The following is a 22,674-nucleotide window of genomic DNA, read 5'->3' as shown; positions in this document are numbered from 1 at the left end:
CAACTCCCTTCTCTCTGCTCCTAATTAATTTCTAATCCCTTCCTTCCATTTGTCCTTTCTTCTCTTTATTTTTAGGTAGACTAATGGGGAAAAATCAATAAGCTCGTAAGGCTGCTCGTCAGGACTATCTGCACATCCTCTCCCAGTTCCTTCTCGCTTCCCTGATAGTGTTTTGGTGATCAAACTCGCAGGACTCGTTCCCCATGGGTGTCCCCTCAAACCACCCCCAAAAAAATCAAGAGAAGAGGGAGTCCTCCCCTTCACCACCCCCCCCCCCTTTTTTTTTTTTCCTTTCCTTCTTTTCTTTTTCTCGATCCTTCTCGACCTCTCATTTTTTCTTCTTTCTTTATTATTTTATTCTATCATTAATATTTTATATCTAGTGCTATTATCTTTTTCACTATTTTACATAAAATAATTTATACGTGTTCCGTAAAATTATTTTATTTTAATTTTCGCTACGCTTATAATCAGTCGTTCATAATAACGAGTGCTGTCAGAATATACTAATTAATATGTCACATGTGTCATGACCAGTAAGTCAATGAAAGTCGACACATACCCTCTAAGGGCATTTTGATCATTTCAGATTTAAAAAATAAAATAAAATTATGGACGGATTGTAACATATACAATATTTTGCATCATTGGAAATGAACATTTCAAATAGTAGGTAGGTAAATTAATATGTATATGATTGTTTGCAGGTAAAAAGATAAAATCAAAAGCATGATCCAATTCCTAAGTTTATGCAATATTTTGTTGTTGGTATACAATATTTTGCATCATTGGAAATGAACATTCGACAATTACATCAATCAATAACACATACCATACACCGAAATGCAAGGCTAGAGCAACACATTTCAGTCGAAGCTTATATATATATATATATATATATGAACTCATAATGCCAGATACATAGAATTAAGCCAACAATTCTCATATTTGATATTAATATGCAATGAATTTTTTAACATTAATGTCTTATTTTTCTTTTTGCAAAATCATTAGCTCTCTCCTTACAATCCACATAGAATTAATTGTGCACATCAAATATGCAATAGGGGTATTTTAGGTATCTAAAAAATGTAAATGTGTAAAGTAATATGTAATTAATGAATTCACTTAGATGGATCCTAGTCATTGGATTTTTTTGAGATAAAAAATTTATATCGGGTTTTACATGGAAAAAATTGAATTTAAGAGGTTAAAGTCATATTTTCAATTATTTTTTCTTCCTTTAGAGTTCTCTTTCAAAATTGGTTTGTTGAAGGTTTTGTTCTTAAACTTATATGGATGAGCATATTGTAATTTTTTTTTTCAAACCAATAATATCAACTAATTTTATTATCCCAAAAAGAAAAAAGTAATTTAGAAAATTTTCATTTACAAAGGCTCTATCAGGCTTGGGCCCCCACCACAACCCGGACCTTCGCCGTCCCCACCACAATTCGGTCCCGCTCCACCACCGTAGTACGATATTGTCCTCTTTGGGCCTTGATCACATCCTCACGGTTTTGTTTCTAAGAACTCACACGAGAACTTCCTAGTGGGTCAACCATCATGGGAGTGCTCTCGCGCGTTACTCGCTTAACTTCGAAGTTCCCATGGAACCCGAAGCCAATGAGCTCCCAAAAAGCCTCCTGCTAAATAGAAATGGGAATATACATATAAGATTTAGATAATCCACTCCTCTAAGCGATGTGAAATGTTACAGGTTCAAACTTTAACCCCTCAAAAGCAGCAAACAAACTCGATACACAACATGTCCAACCAGTTATATCGTCATCTTTCACATGAAACTCGCCACGTACCCACCAGACCTGCCAACTTCTGCATCTCTCTTTCATTTGCATGCACATCACCCCCTCTCTCTCCTACCTCATAGTTTTCTCACTCTTCTTCCAACCTCCAAAAAAAAATCAATCTATAACCAAGAGAGCGAGATCATGAACCCTGAAAGCCTGATAGCTTCAGCGGCCATAAACATAGGGTTGGCTATTTTCATCCTCACCCTCTTCTCCGTCCTCAAGAAACAACCGTCAAATGCCCCTATTTACTATCCTCGCCGCCTCTCTGAATCCAACTGCCAGAGCCACCGCCGCATTCCGGACTTCGATGATAATTACGCCTCGTCACCCGTCGGTTTCCGCCGGTTCCTCCCTTCTGTCACATGGATTTCCCGCGCGTTTCGCGTCTCCGAGGATGAAATCCTCCAATCCAATGGCCTCGACGCTCTTATCATCATTAGGCTCTTCAAATTCGGGTTCGTTAATTATTAAAGTTAAATATTATATAGAATTGGAATGTATAGTAGATTTGTCTTTCCACTAATAGCGTCTAATCTTGTTCACTTATATTGTTCATTGGTTTTTAATATATAGGTGGCTTTTTTTTTTCTTGTTTTCAATGCATTTATCTTATAAACGTCTTAAATAAGTTGGCTAAAACGATGTGCTTTCTTTCTGCAATCAAATTCGGATCACTTTCTTTAGTTCAGATAAATTTAGTGTAGGAAAAATAAACAATAATTAAATACATAAATTAAGTGAATTTTCAGTTCCGTTTAATTATTATCACTAGCATTTTCTGCATGTGTAAATGTGAATAAAAAAAGCATTATTTTATAATATTGTGAAAACATAAGTTACTGAAACAAGAGTCAAGGTATTAGTTAATGGAATAAGATTCTCTTCCCTCTTTTTTTCTTTGAACGGTCACGGTTAATCTACGTCAATATTTTATATTAATGTTTTATAGCAAGAAAAAGACAAAATAAGAAAATGTGAGAAGAGAGGATGAAAGGGGATGAAAAGAGGGGGGAAGAGAATCCTAGTAGGATTTTCTCCCCTTCTATTCCCATCTCCTTCCCTCCTCTCCCCTAACATATTATTTTTTATCTTATTGTCTCTATAAAAAAAATCAATATAAAATGTTAACGTGGCTAAACCGTAATCATTGAAATAGGAGGGAAGGGAAGGGGGAGAGAGACCAAGATAAATGCGAAAGAAACTTTCTAAAATTAGGACTCTCCATGGACCTTCAGTTACCTCACAGTTTAACGTCAATTTCCGTACCAAGATTATAAAATATTATGCAAAAAACATGAGGTGTCCCACTTTTAAGATTCTCCTTAGCATTTCTCATAGTACCAATACATAGAACTATATTGGTGAGTATATAATAGAGTTTGGGGTAGGAGAACTAGAGAAATCAAACCCCTGATAATTTGAGAGTGATTAGGTCTAGTATCTCAGATTCTTCTTTGGCATATTTGCATGCGGTCTACTGGGATGTTAGGTTTTTATCCATGCATTCCAGTTCAAAACTCCCTCTTCCATAAATTGTTGTAATAGTTTCCAATTATGCCCCTCTCTTAACAATAGTAAAATTTTTGCAGGAAAAAAAAAGGAAAAAAAAAAAAAATGCTTAGAGCCTCCCTCATTCAATCAATGACTTGGGCCCCTGGGGGAAGGGCACCCCCGCCGGGGGGGGGGGGGCGCCTTTGCGATGGTGGTTGGGTGGGGTTGGGTTTTGCTTTTTGTGGCCTAGAGAAGTTGGGTGTCAAATGCCAATGTTGATATATTTCTTTCTTTGCAGTATCAGATTCTTTGTGGTATGCTCCCTTATTGGATTGGTGGTACTTGTTCCAATAAATTATAATGGCGATGGTCTTACAGCTAGGAGCGACCATTCCTTGGATTTTTTCTCAATATCTAACATTAGTCCAGGTTCCAACAGGTAAGACTGTCTTAGTTTTGCAGTGGATCAGATTCTTTCATAATTACTTAGGTTACCAAAGTTTTCCAACTTCCACAGGCTTTGGGTGCATTGTTCATGCCTATGGTTTATATCTCTCTATGGCGTATACCTATTGCACAAGGTGAATGTTACACTCTCACAATCCATATTTTCAAGAATTATTAGTTATTGGATTTAATAATGTTTGCTTTTTGAACCGTAACACTTAGATGAGTCTACATAACAGGTGACTTCCTGCATAATTTCTTCTTCAGGAATATAAGGAGATTTTGGCTAAAAGGATTCAGCAACTTCTGAACGTTAGGCATCAGCCTAATCAGTTTAATGTTCTGGTTCGGGAAATTCCATTCTGCAGCGAACACAAGTCTCGCGGGTGTTGTGTTGATGAGTTCTTCTCTAAACATCATCCGTATGCCTATCATTCTTATCAGATATTGTATGATGGGAAAGAATTTAAGGAGTTGTTGGTAAGCCTTGAACATTTTCACATTAGCTCCCTGCCTCAGTCCACTATATTTTTATGTCTTGCAGTCTGTTCCTTATATTGAGAATGTGAGATTAGAAATTAAAGAATTATCTATTTGATAAAAATGTTGATACTCTGAGTTGTATCATGGGATTGTTTGCGATCTGGTTAAACACATACTAATAAGGATAATGGTTCATATTCTTGATGAGGGTTAATGGTTCTGTGGTTTTATGGTGAATTGTTGAGAGTATGATGTGGGAATATGATTTATTTTTAACATTTATAGTTATTATGGTTGATTATTCTTCTTTTTCTTACCCTATTATATATTTGATCATCATTTAATCAAGATAATCTTATGTGTAGAACCAATCAAAATCCATCGAAAAAAAGATAGAGGACTTGAGAAAGCAGTCTGTGGTCAAGAAACATAACCAAACCCCTTTGCTCTTGAATCCATCTCATGAAGATTCTGAGAAATTATCGGTCTATGAGGAAAAGCTTGAAGAACTTCATCACAAGATACACCAGTTACAGTGTGAAGATATGCTCCACGAAAAGGTGATTATCATAGTGATAGTAGCCTTAATAATACATCGCATAAGGCAGATTCGGAATATGTATGTTCTTTATGCATAGTAATAATTCTTTATCGTTTCATTGTGACTCCATCTTTAGCAAATTCTCTATTTAGTCATTTGTATATCCATCAAATGCACACGCCAATGACCATTTGGTCTAGTGACATGTGTCTCCACTTTGTCGGAAACAAATACTTTTATTTATTTTAATAAACCTACCTGCTTTAAGAAATATGTTCCTTTTGCTCTCTCTCTCTCTCCCCCCCCCCCCCCCTCTCTCTCTCTCTCCCTTCATCACACACATTGTTATTCCATTAGAAAAAGCCTATTGTTATTGATTGTCTGTAGATCTTCCCAAACTCATAGTTTATTTTCGCTTAATCATTCACAGTCCATAACCATTTTCACCCCTACTTTACATAATTGTATACATTTAAGTTCTAACTATCAAATAACTCAGTAAAATGTACTCCATAAGTATGCAAATAACCATCCCGAGTCCTTTTATATTTGTAGGAGTTGCCTGTTGCCTTTGTTACATTCAAGTCTCGGTTGGGTGCAGCCCTAGTTGTCCACTCTCAGCAGCACTCAAATCCACTTCTTTGGATCACTGACGATGCTCCAGAACCCAGGGATGTATCATGGAGAAATTTGGCGATCCCAGTCCGAGTTTTGCCACTCTGCAATTTTGGAGTTATTGTTGCAGCCTCCCTTCTTACAATTTTCTTTGCTATCCCAGTCACAGCCGTCCAGGGAATTGCCAAATTTGAAAAGTTAAAGAAATGGTTTCCCCCTGCCATGGCTTTACAGTTGATGTAAGATTTTCTCGCCATTCTGTTTGCTTGAATATCATGCCTGCTTGTTGAATCTTTGACTTGTGGAATATAGGCCTCAACTAATGCAGCAATCTGTCTATTAATTCATAACTTTTGGAACATGAAATTAAACATTGAAAGGACCGGTATAAAGATTCAAATGATAAACAGTTTCAGAATTTGGTGAATTGAATATTCATGGTTCTGAATTCAGAGCTTCTATAAGCGAACTTCGTTAAACTTTGTACTGCTTTGGTTATAGTTTTTATGATTTGACATCTTAGATAATGTTAATATGTACAGACCAGGGTTAAGCTCTGTCATAACAGGGTATCTTCCGAGTGCCGTTCTGAATTTGTTCATCTACATTGTTCCATTTGCAATGCTCGGAATGGCTAAACTATCAGGCTGTATCTCAAAGAGCAGGGAGGAGATAAAAGCTTGCAACATGGTTTTTTATTTCCTAGTTGGAAACGTCTTCTTTTGGAGCTTGCTATCGGGCTCTTTAATAGATGAAATTGGCGAATCTTTTACTCATCCAAAAGATATCCCCAGTCACCTTGCTAGAGCTGTCTCTGCTCAAGTGAGTTGGTCTTAATACTTTTGTAATATTCTGTTTACATTTCGTTTTAATTCACGCTCTTCATAATTTCCAAAGCTATTTCAGTGTTACTTTTTTCTTTTCCTTGTATAAGTTTTAAATAGTTGTGGACTCTTGGATAATTTTCTGTTGTGTTGCATACTGTCTTTTTCTTTATTGTTTTCACCTTATCATTTTTTAAATAATTTTGAAAATACTGATTTGGTCCATAAAGCTTGATTTCTAATGTTTCAGGCAGATTTCTTTGTGACATATATTTTGACAGATGGACTGTCGGGGTTTTCTTTGGAGATCCTTCAACCAGGATTACTTTGCTGGGATGCTATAAGGTCCTGTACATATGGCCGTGGAAAAGAGAAGACTCCTTATCTTTATTCATTACCTTACTTCAGAATCATTCCTGTGGTCTCGCTTTCTGTGCTGATTGGTACAGTATATGCAGTTGTGGCACCACTTATGCTCCCATTTTTGATTGGTTACTTCCTGCTTGGCTATGCGGTGTATATAAACCAGGTTAACTTTGGCAACTTTGCATTTATTAATGTCTGTTCTAGTAAATTCATGGCTTCCACATTATTTTGGTCCCTTTTGTAGTTGTGCTTTTGTTCTTTCTTCTCCCAATTAACATTCATAAGCTAAACAAAATTAAGGAGAAGCATAGAGATCAAGATTTTCATTTTTTCAAAAAGTGGTTGAGAATAATACGTATATAGGGTGTCAAGTAATTATTTTAGAAACATTTTTGCATTTAGATGCAACTTAAAGTTCAGATCCCAGAATATCCATTGCCTTCAAGCTTTTCAATACTACATTTAGTAGCTGCTGAAACCGTTATTTGTTGTAGCTCATAGAGATCAACCAGCAGCAAAAGTTAAAGTTGCTAGGGTATGGGCCAAAAATAACCTATCGACTTTCTCTGGAATCTGAGGCGAGAAGGAGAACATGGGTCATCAAAACAGGCAGTATGTCTTGTGCCTTTGGGTTGAGGTCTGCCCCGGGGGTTAGAGGCTTGTGTTCAATTATAAAATGTTATAAATTACTAATTAGTATCTCTATCTTTAAAGACAATTGCTAAAATTATTTTGCACCAGAGCTGAGCATTTTGTGCACTTTGATATCAACTGCATGTGTTATAAACTTCGGTTCTGTTGCAGATTGAAGATGTTTATGAGACTTTTTATGATACGTGTGGACAGTATTGGCCTTACATCAATCATTATATTCTCGTTGCAATCATTCTCATGCAAATCACTATGATTGGTCTCTTTGGACTGAAATCAAAGCCGGCCGCATCCTTTTCCACAGTTCCACTTCTAGTGCTGACATTGATGTTTAATGAGTACTGCAAGATGCGTTTTCTTCCTGCATTCCACCTTTTATCTATTCAGGTATATTGCTAAAATTGTTTTTGTATATTTACTGGATTGTGTAGGGAAACAACACTTGAACATTATAGCATGTTCCTTGAAACAATCTGTTAACTCGCTTTGAATAAAGTCGTGTAAGCATTTCCTAGGGTGCATTTGTTGTAGTAACTACGGATGATTGCTTTTTTATGGTGCTTGATCTTGTCCAAATTTTGAACTTAATTGAATTGGTACTTCCTTTCAGAATGCCAAGGAATTTGATGAACTTGATGAGAAGTGCAATCAGGTGGAGTTTAACTATGAGAATGCTAGCACTGCTTATTGCCCCCCTTGTTTGCGTCCTTTGAATTGCATGGAATCAGGGTCAAGCCACACGCCGCCTTTAGTTACTTCTTCGTCATTATAAACTCAAGCTCCCCCTGTACTCTGTCTTTTTTCGATGTGGAGAATCAGGTCTAATTGCTTTTTTACATATTTCATCACCACGTCTTGCAGTGCAAGGCATTGACACATATAGCAAGGCCTAGAGACAGAAACGCATATATATAGCTGCGTTCAGATTGGTCTAGAGTATATTGTTAGTTGTTAACGTATACAGAACTTATTCTGATAACATCGAATCTTCCGTAGCATAGCAGGCTTAGCGGCAACATTTATGATGCGAGCAAATTATTTGTTATGCTTGAATAATCTGTACCTTGAGTCACAAGTAAAAGCAATAAAAGATATTAGGTTTTAACTTGCAATGTTCAGATTGTCTTGTATTAGTAGATCGAGTCATGCAAGTAGTGTCAGACGCATCTTTTGTTTGATGGTTCACTTGGTGCATTAATTTTCCTTTTCATGAATTAATTTGTAAATAAAATTCCTAGAAACATAGTTTGACATTTTATGTGTACATAACCGTTTATTTGTTTTCTCAAACACAAGAATGAGTTTTTTTACTTGAATTAGACAAAGAAAATTACTTATGCATAACCTATTGCCGCCATTGCAGAATGATAACTTAGCGAGGAAAATATTATTTAACGATGAATATGTTACCATTGAAGAACGTATTGTAGTGTAGCCTGATAGGCATTTTTACCACTTGGAAAAGTAGGGATAAAAACATTTAAAAATACTTGCAAGAGTACAAGGTTGTCATAGTATAGCAGCTCAAGCAAGGTCGTTTTCTACAGGGATTGAATGAATAATTTGTATTTAAACTAATTCTTAATTAACTATTTGAAAATAAAGATTGGAAAATGTTGATTTTATGACCTATAATATTAAAAACGAATTTTAAATTAAACAATTAAATAAATTGACAAAGTAAAGAAAACAAAAGAAAACGTTTTGAAAACCAAATTGTAAAAGCCTAGGGTTCCGTTGTCCCCTTAACAATCCTATGTAGATTTACCAATTACTTATGAATTACCCATGCAACTTTGAAGGTTAGGTTTTCCTTATGCATATTCTACTTGTGGCACTCAAGCTAGAACGTATATCAAACATGCAATCTGTATGTGGCATTCAGATCAAATATAAACATGCATAACTCATTATGCTTTGTTTGAAAAACCATGCAACCCCTAAGACATGGCATTCACCCAAAATTAAATGAAAACTATCAATCACAAGAAGCAATACTCAATTACCCGGTGGCATTCCGACCAAATTGCATCCGATTACTTATCTAAACATTCTAATGGTAGCTAAACATTAAGATATAGAGATAGTTTAAACACAGTGATTAATAATTCAACGTATGCATGCATAACATCATAAGCAATTAAATAAAAACTACATATTCATGCTAAGGCTCAAGGCATCGCCTTAGCAAACAAAAATTAGTTACAAACAACCATAAAACACAAGGAGTTTTATTGAAATAGAAAAAGGATAGAAAACATCTTGAAAATACAAAGCATCAAAGCCTAGCTAAATTCTCTACGTACGTCCCCCCCCCCCCCCATTTTCTAATGGCTAAAAGTCTTATTTATACTACTAGAAAATAAAACCCTACCTTGAAAGGTCTTAGAATAAAACTAGGGAACATAATTAAATGATAAAACAGAAAATAAAAGGTTTCCTATTTGAACTAGAATTCGGAGTTCTCAGAAAATTAGTCTTTTGACCGACCAAATCAACTCCGATTTTTTCCAAAAGGTCTCTTTTGAAAACTGAAGACGTCCTCTACAAATCCTCAGAAGAAATCTTCCTCAGAATATGCCATTTTGACCTCCAAAATACCCAAAACATCCAGAAACGTTAATCTGAGAAAGTTGCACGTTGGGCCTTAATTTCATTGCCACGGTCAAACGGTCTGGTAGAAAAATCTAGAATTTTGGCACAATCATCTTGAAAGACTCACGAACATCCTCCAATTGGAATGACTCCAAAATGCATCCGTTTGATCACTTTTTGTTCCAGAGGAAGTCAAATGTCCTACATTGAAAATATATAACAAAATATCAAAATTCTACCAAAATAACCAATAAATTAATATTAAAATTAGGATAAAATACATGGTATAATATAGACTCATCATATCCTATGAGAAAATACACATCCTGGGGACGTATCTTTGTATATAGTTTGACAGGTGAGCATGAGAATGTCAGGTGGAAGTCATTTTAGTACATTAAAGTTTAAAGTTGTACTTTTGACTTATACGATCAACTTCGAACTTTGGTCCCCCTGGAGCCTTTAGTAGAGTACTAAGTAATGTTGAACTGCATTAATAACTCTAAGCTTTCAAAGTGTTGCTCCCAAAAGTTTGGTTAAGGGCATGTCATATGTGCTTGTCTGGGAACAGAAAAATCGGTGGCACAAATGCCAGTTGAGGAATGTAAAGTGACACATGATTGCTATTATACACCATTTAGTTGAGAAATAATAATGTTATGGAGTCCAATCTTGACAAATTTAATTTGAAAATTGATTGTATTTCAATTTAATCTTTTTCCCTGGTAAAGAAATTAGGTAAAAAAAACAAGGTAAGATGCCTCACAATATCTTACAAGTAACATAACAAAATAATATCGTGGTTCAAATATGACTAAAAAGATTGAAGAACAGTTAGAAAGGCATAAAATCAGCTTCAGGGCTCGAGCATTGTAGATTTGGGCTCCAATATCTGATTTATGCCAAGATCAACTGTTTTGAACAGCGAGGCACAACACTGAGCACTTATGGGCATTTTTGATCAAATTACTAACCCATAACGGGATTTAAGCTTTTATTTGTTTTCCTATTTGTACTCCTATAAGCAACCTATGGGGTGATAGGGTTGTAATCATTCGTATTATTATTCGATTATAAATTTTGAGGTTGTCTTAATTCTTGGTGGATTCCAGTTTAATAGGGGATAATAATTTAGGGTATTTTGTATACATTGCACCGGACACTCAAGCTTGCACCTGTGTTTAAAGGTGTCTCAAATGCTTGAGCAGTGCAGAAAGAATTTTAATTAGCATGAAGCGGAATTTCTTATTGTTGAACAGTACAAAGAATTGATCAAACGAATTACAATATAAATGGTTCGATTCCTAATCATATCAAGGTCTTTTGCAATAAAACTCAACATGTCGTAATAATTAAGATGCAAGTTTTGGGATGGTATAGGTTGTTGACCCGTCTCAATGAATCTTGCACAACAAGAATATGCCTTCCAGAATTATAGGATTCTACACTCTCACTATTAAAAATTTGGTGTTATATATAATGGTTCTTTGCAAATTTGTGCAGGTTTTTAGTTCTTTTCTTTTGTCATATTTGAGTTTAATTCATGAAATATCTGTTAGAGAATAGAATTCAGCATAATATCACTGAGGCCTTTTATAATATATAGGTGATTAAATTAGACACGGTGGACCATGCTGGGTCTGAAAATTTATCGATATTGATGTGCTGATGATCTCATTCATAAGGATTTTTGAAGGGCCGAAGTTGATTCTTTGGAATGAAGGAAATTTTTTTTTCCAGTAATTAATAAATGCAAAGGTCGTATTACAAGGTAGCTGCACAACAGCAGAATCAAACAAGAACAACAACACAACACACAATTGCAAGATAATAAAGTTAGAACAACCTCATTTCTCTCTCCATGTAGGACTTTATTCTATAGCTATTTATATGCTTCTCATCTCTTATTTGGAAGGAAAACTAGCTAGTCTAGTTTAGGGAACAGTGGCAGGTAATGGCTTCCCAAGGAATGATTGTGGAGGAAATGGCTTCTTGAATTTTCGAATCGGCTTCTTGAAGATGGTCGGGAGAAACGGCTTCTTGTAAACTGGAACTGGTGGAGGAAGTGGCTTCTTGTAAACTGGAATTGGTGGAGGAAGTGGCTTCTTGTAAACTGGAATTGGTGGAGGAAGTGGCTTCTTGTAAACTGGAACAGGTGGAGGAAGTGGCTTCTTGAATTTTGGAAGTGGATGGAAAATTGGCTTCTTCAGAAATGGCTTTTCTTCCACAACCGGAACCGGTGGAGGACCCCTTTTGTAGGGAGGAATCTTATAGACTGGAACTGGTGGAGGGAGTGGCTTGAAAAAGGGCTTCGGAGGAAAGATCTTAGATGGAGGCGGCTTCTTGAAGAATGGCTTTTGTGGAGGCAATTTAAATTTCTCTTCTTCATTGACTTCTGCAGCTTCTGCTCTTTGCAACTCTTCATTATGGACATAGTATAGACACAGAGATGCATAAGATTATTACGTAGGAGGAGAAAAACAAATATATATGATTAACTAATAACCAAGAATATATACACAAAATGATCATCAAATAACTACTACTTAATCACACATTAGACTGATCTATGATTACATATGAGTCTTATATAATGGAAAAGGAAACTAAGATTAGTTTTGAAATTTTTTTGTTTATATATGCATGCATGTATAGGGAGGTTCAACTAAGGCCCTATTCAACAATGTATCAATATTATGAACTATTTAGTATTTAGGTCGTCTCTTAAAAATCAACGTTGCAAAAAACCATGCAAATCCGACACAATTTAATTACTCAATAAATGGTTGTCATTTTAGAGTACTTTGGTTCTTAAAAGGAAACTACATAAGTATATATATTACCTGAAAAAGCTTTGGCTGCTGCTTGTTCACCAGTTACCTCAATGGTCTCTCCATTGCTATAGCAGAAGCTTGCAGCAAAGAAGCAGAACCAGAGACCCAGAAGAGACCCTTGAAAAGCAACACGAATCTGCATTGAGAATTAAGCCTTTCTAATGCTACCTCTGGATATGCTAACTGTGCAAAAGTGCTTAATCCAAACGTAACATTTGGTTTTGGTGCTTTTTATCAGTTCCACAGGCCTTGTTATTTATAGCAAGTGTGATGATTAATTAATGGCTTCTTTTTCTTTACTCTCTCAAAAAAGAGTTATGTTGGGTTCTTAGTAGCTAGCAGTGAAATGTTTCCTCCCGCTTGTCAATTATTCTTTGGACTCGTAAATGGTGGGTGTGCTATTCAAAGAAAAAGTAAATAAAACCACTTCTGGTCTAATTCTTGGCAATCATTAAGTTGGAGCCTACAATAAAGTAGACCTCAACTACGTAGCACATTAGCTTCTTCCATTCATTCGATCCATTAGGTTCTTCAATTTGTTTAGAGAAGAAACGAGACGAATCCCTTTTTTTTAATGTGGGCATCGCTCTTTCCTTTGACTTGGCTTTTGTTGACGTCGATATAGACTCTGTACTCTACAACTTAGGCTCGGTATCCAACGTCATATGGATATCCCTTTGACGCCCTTCGGTCCTCACCATCAGTATATCAACAGTTGTGGAGTTAGGCCCTTCGCTCCACACCTCACTATGTTGAGGGTTTAAGTTGCCTAAGCAACAAGAGGGAGATGGGAATCTAACCCAGCTAGACCTTTTCAGTACGCGGATTGTAGAAAGCCCGAGCCCCGCGCCCCATCCAATCCCCCGCTGGATCAAGGCCTGCCATATGTTGGACAATTTCGACCATGATCTCGAAAAGATCTTGGGCCTTAATACGGGCAAATTGGATGTCCTCAGCTTCGGGAAAATCAAATTTTGCCAAAAGGCGGCCCTCAATCGAGCAAACAGAATCTCCTCCTAGATGGACCTGCTTCCTCCTCCTGGGAAGAGACCAGATTAGTGGGGGTGTTTTGGCGGTGCGGCTGGGCTACTTCTTCGCCTTCCTCAATAGGAAAGGGCTCTACTAAGACGCCTAGATCGAAAGTCCAACAGGCCGACTACTCTAGTATAAGCTACTTTTCTTCTATAGTGGGCCTTCCTTTTTTGTGTAGTTGGAGTTTGTATTGGTGATGAATGAACATATCAAACAAAGGCAAGCAGTATAAGCCTAACGGGATGGTACTTACTTTCATACTGCATGGTTTTCGTCAGCTCGTGTTGTGAGATGTTTGGTCAAGTGAAAGAAAAAGGTAGACTCAATGTCATAGAAATAGAATACATCGGAATCAGCACTGTCTTATTCGTCTGCAAAAATAGGACTAAAAAAAATCATGATTAGGTAAATAGGCAAATTGATGTTCGATCACGATGAGAGGGAAGAGATCTTCGGTCCATGATTTTCTGTAGATCTTCCCATATTCATAGCTCAGAATTGTATACATTTAAGCTCTATCAAATAACTCAGCAAACTATACTCCATAAGTACGCAAAAAAACCATCCCGAGTTTTTTATATTTGTAGGAGTTGGCTGTTGCTTTTGTTACATTCAAGTCTCGGTTGGGTGCAGCCCTAGTTGTCCACTCCCAGCAGCACTCAAATCCACTTCTTTGGATCACTGACGATGCTCCAGAACCCAGGGATGTATCATGGAGAAATTTGGCAATCCCAGTCCGAGTTTTGCCACTCTGCAATTTTGGAGTTACTGTTGCAGCCCCCTTCTTACAATTTTCTTTGCTATCCCAGTCACTGCCGTCCAGGGAATCGCCAAATTTGAAAAGTTAAAGAAATGGTTTCCCCCTGCCATGGCTTTAAAATTGATGTAAGATTTTCTTGCCGTTCTTTTTTGCTTGAATATCATGCGTGCTTGTTGAATCTTTGACTTGTGGAATATAAGCCTCAATTAATTCAGCAATCTGACTATTAATTCATAACTTTTGGAACATTAAATTAAACATTGAAAGGACCAATATAAAGATCTGAATGGTAAACAGTTCCATAAATTAGAGAATTGAATATTCATGGTTCTGAATTCAGAGCTTCTATAAGCAAACTTTGTAGTGCTTTGGTTATAGTTTTTATGAATTGACATCTTAGATAATGTTAATATGTACAGGCCAGGGTTAAGCTCTGTCATAACAGGGTATCTTCCGAGTGCCGTTCTGAATTTGTTTGTCTACATTGTTCCATTTGCAATACTCGGAGGAGATAAAAGCGTGCAACATGGGTTTTTATTTCCTAGTTGGAAACGTCTTCTTTTGGAGCTTGTTATCTGGCTCTTTAATAGATGAAATTGGCGAATCTTTTACTCATCCGAAAGATATCCCCAGCCACCTTGCTAGAGCTGTCTCCGCTCAAGTGAGTTGGTCTTAATACTTTTGTAATATTCTGTTTGCGTTTCGTTTTAATCCACGCTCTTCATAACTTCCAAAGCTATTTCAATGTTGCTTTTTTCTTTTCCTTGTACAAGTTTTAAATAGTTGTGGACTCTTGGATAATTTTCTGTTGTGTTGCATACTTTCTTTTTCTTTATTGTTTTCACCTTATCATTTTTAAATAATTCTGAAAATACTGATTTAGTCCATAAAGCTTGATTTCTAATGTTTCAGGCAGATTTCTTTGTGACATATATTTTGACAGATGGGCTGTCGGGGTTTTCTTTGGAGATCCTCCAACCAGGATTACTTTGCTGGGATGCTATAAGGTCCTGTACATATGGCCGTGGAAAAGAGAAGCCTCCTTATCTTTATTCATTACCTTACTTCAGAATCATTCCTGTGGTCTCGCTGTCCATGCTGATTGGTACAGTATATGCAGTTGTGGCACCACTTATGCTCCCATTTTTTATTGGTTACTTCCTGCTCGGCTATGCGGTGTATAAACCAGGTTAACTTTGGCAACTTTGCATTTATTATTTAAGTCATTGTTATTGTTCCTATGAATGTCTGTTCTTGTAAATTCACGGCTTCCACATTCTTTTGGTCCCTTTTGTTGTGCTTTTGTTCTTTCTTCTCCCAATTAACATTCATAAGCTAAACAAAATTAAGGAGAAGCATAGAGATCAAGATTTTCATTTTTTCAAAAAGCGGTTGAGAATAATACTTATATAGGGTGTCAAGTAATTATTTTAGAAACATTTTTGCATTTAGATGCAACTTAAAGTTCAGATCCCAGAATATTCATTGGCTTCAAGCTTTTCAATACTTTCATTTAGTAGCTGCTGAAAGCGTTATTTGTTGCAGCTCGTAGAAATCAACCTGTGGCAAAAGTTTAAGTTGTTAGGGCATGGGCCAACAATAACCTATCAACCTTAAAGTAGACTTTCTCTGGAATCTGAGGCGAGAAGCGGAACATGGGTCATCAAAACAGCCAGTCCATCTTGCACCTTTAGGTTGAGGTCTGCCCCGGGAGTTAGATACTTGTGTTCAATTATAACATGTTATAAATTACTAATTAGTATCTCTATCTTTAAAGACAATTGCTGAAATTTATTTTGCACCAGAGATTAGCATTTTGTGCACTTTGATATCAACTGTATGTGTTATAAACTTCCGTTCTGTTGCAGATTGAAGATGTTTATGAGACTTTTTATGATACGTGTGGACAGTATTGGCCTTACATCAATCATTATATTCTCGTTGCAATCATTCTCATGCAAATCACTATGATTGGTCTCTTTGGACTGAAATCAAAGCCGGCCGCATCCTTTTCCACAGTTCCACTTCTAGTGCTGACATTGATGTTTAATGAGTACTGCAAGATGCGTTTTCTTCCTGCATTCCACCTTTTATCTATTCAGGTATATTGCTAAAATTTGTTGTAGTAACTACGGATGATTGCTTTTTTATGGTGCTTGATCTTGTCCAAATTTTGAACTTAATTGAATTGGCACTTCCTTTCAGAATGCCAAGGAATTTGATGAATATGATGAGAAGTGCAATCAGGTGGAGTTTAACTATGAGAATGCTAGCACTGCTTATTACCCCCCTTGTTTGCGTCCTTCGAATTGCATGGAATCAGGGTCAAGCCACACGCCGCCTTTAGTTACTTCTTCGTCATTATAAACTCAAGCTCCCCCGTACTCATCTATTTTCGATGTGGAGAATCAGGTCTAAATACTTTTTCAATATTTCATCACAACGTCTTGCAGTGCAAGGCATTGGCACATATAGCAAGGCCTAGGGACAGAAACACATATATATAGCTGCGTTCAGATTGGTCTGCAGATTGTTAGTTGTAAACGTATACAGAACTTCTGATAACATCGAATCTTCCGTGGCATAGCAGGCTTAGCAGCAACATTTATGATGCGATCAAATTATTTGTTACACTTGTACCTTGAGTCACAAGTAAAAGAAATAAAAGATATTGGGTTTTAATTTATTGGGTTTTAATTTTCACTGTTCATATTGTCTTGTATTAGTAGATCGAGTCATGCTAGTATTGTCAGACGCATCTTCTGTCTGATGGTTCACTTGGTGCACTATTTTCTTTTGGCTTTTTAGCCAAAATGGTCCTGAGATTTGCATAACACATCACTTTGGTCTCTAAGATTGAAAATCAATATAAATGGTCCCTGAGATTGTCCAACATCCATTATTTTGGTCATTCCGTTAAAAACTCCGTTAAGTGTCCCGAAGCTCTGACTCGAAAGTTTGGGCAATTTTCAAATCTTCGTAACTCAACTTTTTTTTAACCAAATTTGATCCATAATATATCAAAATGAAGATAGGAAAGTGTAAAACAAGATTATACCATTTGGAAGCCCAATGGTTGCCGAAGATGACCAGAAAATAAGCTGAAAGATGACTGGTCCGCGGGAAAACTGGAAAACTTGCCGAAAATTGGGTAAACTTTAAACATTCATAACTTCTTCAATACTCAACGAAATTGAGTGATTCAAAAAGGAAAATCATACTTCTCAACGAGAGGAAGAGCATGGAACCTTTCTTTATGGCTAAATCATCGTGATTTGGCCGAAAAATGGCTCGAAAGTGGCTGTCTTGGTCTCAAGTTAGCCACTTTCGAGCTGTTTTCTGGTCAAACCATGGCGAATTAGCCATGGAGAAAGATACCATTATCTTTTTTTTCTCGTTGAGAAGTATTATTTTCATTTTTCAATCACTCAATTTTGTTGAGTATTAAAGAAGTTATAAACGTTTAAAGTTTACCTAGTTTCCGGCGAGTTTTCCAGTTTTTTTACAGACCAGTCACCTTTCAAGCTATTTTCCAGCCATCTCTAGCAACCATTGGGCTTCCAAATAGGTATAATATTGTTCTACACTTTCCTATCTTCATTTTGATATATTATGGGTTGAATTTGGTTAAGAAACAATTGAATTACGAAGCCTTGAAAATTGCCCAAACTTTTGATCAAGAGCTCGGGATAATTAACGGAGTTTTTAACGAAAATACCAAAATAATGGATGGTGGACAATCTTAGGGACCATTTCTATTGATTTTCAATCTCATGGACCAAAGTGATGTGTTATGCAAATCTCATGGACTATTTTAGCTACAAAGCCTTTTCTTTTTCATGAATTAATTTGTAAATAAAATTCCTAGAAACATAGTTCGAAATTTTTTTTTGTAAATAACCGTTTATTCGTTTTCTCAAACACAAGAATGAGTTTTTTACTAGAACTAGATAGAGAAAATTACTTATGCATAACTTGTTGCCGCTACTTCAGAATGATAATTTAGCGAGAAATATCATTTAACAACGAATATATTACCGCTAAAGAACGTATTGTAGTGTAGCGTATGTGAAAATACACATCCTTGAAACGTATATTTGTATGTAGTTTGACAGGTGAGCATAAGAATGTCTTTTTTTTTTGGGTTAAATGGTGAGCATGAGAATATCAGTAGGAGTCATTTTAGTACATTAAAGTTGTACTTTTGACTTATACGATCAATTTCGAAGTTTGGTCCCCGTGAAGCCTCTAGTAGAGTACTAAATAATGTTGAACTGCATTAATAACTCTAACCTTTCGAAGTGTTGCTCCCAAAAGTTTGGTTAAGGGCATGTCACATGTGCTTGTCTGTGAACAGAAAAATCGGTGGCATAAATGCCAGTTGAGGAATGTAAAGTGACATATGATTTGCTATTATACAACATATAGTTGAGAAATAATAATGTCATGGGGTCGAATCTTGACAAATTTAATTTGAAAATTGATTGTATTCCAATTTAATCTTTTCCCTGGTAAAGAAATTAGGTAAAAAAAGGTAAGGTGTCCTTACAATATCTTACAAGTAACAAGACAAAATAATATTATGAAAATATGACCAAAAAGATTGAAGAACAGTAAGAAAGGCATAAAATCAGCATCAAGTCTCGAGCATTGTAGATTTGGTCTCCAATATCTGATTTGTCCTCAAGATCAATCGTTTTGAACGGTGAGGCAAACAACACTGAGCGCTTTGCCCTGACGTATGGGCATTTTTGATCAAATTACTAACACAAAACGGGATTTAAGCTTTTATTTGTTTAATTCATTTCCTATTCGTACTCCTAGAGAGTCCACTATAAGCGACCTGTGGGGTGCTAGGGTTGTAATCATTCGTATTATTATTCGATTATAAATTTTGAGGTTTTCTTAATTCTTGGTGGATTCCAGTATAATGGTATATTATAATTTAGATTATTTTGTATACATTGCACCACACACTCAAGCTTGCGCCTGTGTTTAAAGGTGTCTCAAATGCTTGAGCAGTGCAGAAAGAATTTTAATAAGCATGAAGCGGAATTTCTTATTGTGGAACAGTACAAGAATTGATCAAACAAATTACAATATAAATAGTTCCTTTCCTAATCATATCAAGGTCTTTTGCAATAAAACTCAACATGTCGTAATAATTAAGATGCAAGTTTTGGGATGGTATAGGTTGTTGACCCGTCTCAATGAATCTTGCACAACAAGAATATGCCTTCCAGAATTATAGGATTCTACACTCTCACTATTAAAATTTTGGTGATATATATAATGGTTCTTTGCAAATTTGTGCAGGTTTTTAGTTCTTTTCATTTGTCATATTCGAGTTTAGTTCATGAAATATATGTTGGAGAATAGAATTCCACATAATATCACTAATGCCTTTTATAATTATAGGTGATTAAGCCAGATGCTATGGACCATGATGGGCCTGAAAATTTATTGATATTAATGTGCTAATGATCTCATTCATAAGGATTTTGAAGGGCCGAAGTTGATTCTTTGGAGTGAAGGAAATTTTTTTTTTCCAATAATTTATAAATGCAAAGGTCGTATTACAAGGTAGCTGCATAACAGCAGAATCAAACAAGTACAACAACACAACACACAATTTCAAGATAATAAAGTTAGAACAACCTCATTTCTCTCTCCATGTAGGACTTTATTCTATAGCTATTTATATGCTACTCATCTCTTATTTGGAAGGACGACTAGCTAGTCTAGTTTAGGGAACAGTGGGAGGTACCGGCTTCCCAAGGAATGGATGTGGAGGAAATGGCTTCTTGAATTTTGGAAGTGGCTTCTTGTAAACTGGAATTGTCCCAAGGAATGGATGTGGAGGAAATGGCTTCTTGAATTTTGGAAGTGGCTTCTTGTAAACTGGAATTGGTGGAGGAAGTGGCTTCTTGTAAATTGGAATTGGTGGAGGAAGTGGCTTCTTGTAAATTGGAATTGGTGGAGGAAGTGGCTTCTTGTAAACTGGAATTGGTGGAGGAAGTGGCTTCTTGTAAATTGGAATTGGTGGAGGAAGTGGCTTCTTGTAAACTGGAATTGGTGGAGGAAGTGGCTTCTTGAATTTTGGAAGTGGAGGAAGTGGCTTCTTGTAAACTGGGACTGGTGGAGGAAGTGGCTTCTTGTAAACTGGAATTGGTGGAGGAAGTGGCTTCTTGTAAACTGGAATTGGTGGCGGAAGTGGCTTCTTGAATTTTGGAAGTGGATGGAAAATTGGCTTCTTCAGAAATGGCTTTTCTTCCACAACCGGAACCGATGGAGGACCCCAGGGAGAATTATCAATGCCTTGATATCCAGGTACAATTTTCTCTTCTTCATGGACTTCTGCAGCTTCTGCTCTTTGCAACTCTTCATTATGGACATAGTTTACACACAGAGACATGCAAAAGATTATTACGTACGAGGAGAAAAACAAATATATATATGATTAACTAATAACCAAGAACATATACAAAATGATTATAAAATAACTACTACTTAATCACACATTAGACTAATCTATGACTACATATGAGTCTTATATAATGGAAAACGAAACTGAGATTAGTTTTGAAATTGTTTTGTTTATATGTGCATGCATGTATAGGGAGGTTCAACTAAGGCTGTTTAGTATTAGGTCTTCTCGCAAAAATCAATGCTGCAAAAAACCATGCAAATCCGACACAATTTAACTACTCAATAAATGGTTGTCATTTAGAGTTTCCTTGAAATACTTTGGTTCTTAAAAGGAAACTATATAAGTATATATATTACCTGAAAAAGCTTTGGCTGCAGCTTGTTCACCGGTTACCTCAATGGTCTCTCCATTGCTATAGCAGAAGCTTACAGCAAAGAAGCAGAACCAGAGACCCAGAAGAGCCCCTTGAAAAGCAACACGAATCTGCATTGAGAATTAAGCCCTTCTATGCTACCACTGGATATACTAACAGTGCAAAAGTGCTTAATCCAAACGTACCATTTGGTTTTGGTGCTTTTTATCAGTTCGACAGGCCCTGTTATTTATAGCATGAGTGATGAGCTGTTTAGGAGGCGTAGGCCTTTTTAATTAATTGAGAGTTTGACATGAAGCTCCATTGAGATTGGAAAACGGTATTGGTACCGTACAATTATGCAACATTCTTACGAAAGATTTTTCTATGTACTCAGAACACAAATGGATACATTGTATATTACAATATAAGTGGAGACAAATATATATTTCATTATTCTTTTGTTTTGTGACACTTGTTATGTTAGCTCGTGTTCCGAATCCACTAAAAAAATATCACGCTCACGGGCTTTCCAGCTCAGATGATGTCTATTTTCATTAATGACTACCCTAACTACTACCAATGTTGGCACATCCCGACCCAAGGTCCACCACAACCCGGGCTCGACTCCATCGTAGCACGATATTGTCCGCTTTAGACCCCGATCACGCCCTCACGGTTTTGTTTCTGGGAACTCACATGAGAACTTCCCAGTAAATCACCCATCTTGAGAATGTTCTCGCACGAACTCGCTTAACTTCCGAGTTCCTACGGAACCCGAAACCAGTGAGCTCCCAAAAGGCCTCGTGCTAGATAGAAATGAGAATATACATATAAAGCTTACATGATTCACTCCCCTGGACGATGTGGGATGTAATAATCCACCGCCTTTAGGGGTCCGACATCCTCGTCGGCACACTTCCTACCATGGATTGGCTCCGATACCAAATTGTCACATCCTGACCCAGGCCCCTACCGCATCCCAAGCTCGACTTCATCGTAGCACAATATCGACCGCTTTAGACCCCAACCATGCCCTCACGATTTTGTTTCTGAGAACTCACACGAGAACTCCCCAGTGGGTCACCCATCTTGGGAAGACTTTCGCGCAAACTCACTTAACTTCGAAGTTCTTACGAAACTTGAAACCAATGAGCTCCCAAAATGCCTCATCCTAGTTAGAGATGAGAATATACATATAAAGCTTACATGATCCACTCCCATGGGCAATGCAGGATGTCATAAATGTAATTTAGCTTTTCTGACTACTACCAGTGTCTTTTAGCTTTTCTGCTTTTCCAATTTTTGTCAAACAGTATAATGCTGAGTACGACTAATTTGAGGCATTCTCAGGTCAACTCTGCCCATTTGTAACATGTCGGTGGCTTTGTTTTTTTCTCTTCTTCCTTTCAAAAAAGGAGAACAATTGGCAAGCAGCG

The 22,674-nt window shown here is 36.6% G+C and overlaps 3 protein-coding genes and 1 pseudogene across 4 annotated transcripts; 2 read left to right on the top strand and 2 right to left on the bottom strand.

The window, feature by feature from the left end:
* Positions 1-1,952: 1,952 nt before the first annotated feature.
* Positions 1,953-8,004, top strand: LOC137746568 (CSC1-like protein At3g54510). Its single transcript, XM_068486586.1, has 10 exons — positions 1,953-2,269; positions 3,604-3,744; positions 3,823-3,886; positions 4,020-4,232; positions 4,601-4,795; positions 5,332-5,630; positions 5,934-6,213; positions 6,466-6,744; positions 7,386-7,619; positions 7,843-8,004. Exons 1-10 carry the CDS (start codon positions 1,953-1,955, stop codon positions 8,002-8,004), a joined length of 2,184 nt encoding a protein of 727 aa, XP_068342687.1.
* Positions 8,005-11,567: 3,563 nt separating this feature from the next.
* On the bottom strand, positions 11,568-12,849 carry LOC137749047 (proline-rich protein 4-like). The gene is made up of 2 exons (XM_068489234.1): positions 12,671-12,849; positions 11,568-12,246 (listed from the first exon to the last, which is right to left on the bottom strand). Exons 1-2 carry the CDS (start codon positions 12,801-12,803, stop codon positions 11,762-11,764), a joined length of 618 nt encoding a protein of 205 aa, XP_068345335.1. The 5' UTR covers positions 12,804-12,849; the 3' UTR covers positions 11,568-11,761.
* Positions 12,850-13,565: 716 nt separating this feature from the next.
* Positions 13,566-16,829, top strand: LOC137748065 (CSC1-like protein At3g54510; annotated as a pseudogene).
* A 3,153-nt stretch (positions 16,830-19,982) lies between these two features.
* On the bottom strand, positions 19,983-21,472 carry LOC137747594 (proline-rich protein 4-like). Of its 2 annotated transcripts, none has more exons than XM_068487729.1 (3): positions 21,240-21,472; positions 20,364-20,834; positions 19,983-20,294 (listed from the first exon to the last, which is right to left on the bottom strand). In XM_068487729.1, the coding sequence occupies exons 1-3, from the start codon at positions 21,370-21,372 to the stop codon at positions 20,200-20,202; spliced, it is 699 nt and encodes a 232-aa protein (XP_068343830.1). In that variant the 5' UTR covers positions 21,373-21,472; the 3' UTR covers positions 19,983-20,199. The 2 variants fall into 2 exon arrangements, with proteins under 2 accessions (XP_068343830.1, XP_068343831.1); XM_068487730.1 differs by having other exon boundaries at positions 20,430-20,834.
* Between the last annotated feature and the right edge of the window lie 1,202 nt (positions 21,473-22,674).

The sequence above is a fragment of the Pyrus communis genome, chromosome 10, assembly GCF_963583255.1.
Source record: "Pyrus communis chromosome 10, drPyrComm1.1, whole genome shotgun sequence".
Taxonomy (NCBI): domain Eukaryota; kingdom Viridiplantae; phylum Streptophyta; class Magnoliopsida; order Rosales; family Rosaceae; genus Pyrus; species Pyrus communis.
The sequence above is the reverse complement of the archived record's forward strand: the minus strand, read 5'-3'. Positions and strand labels throughout refer to the sequence as shown.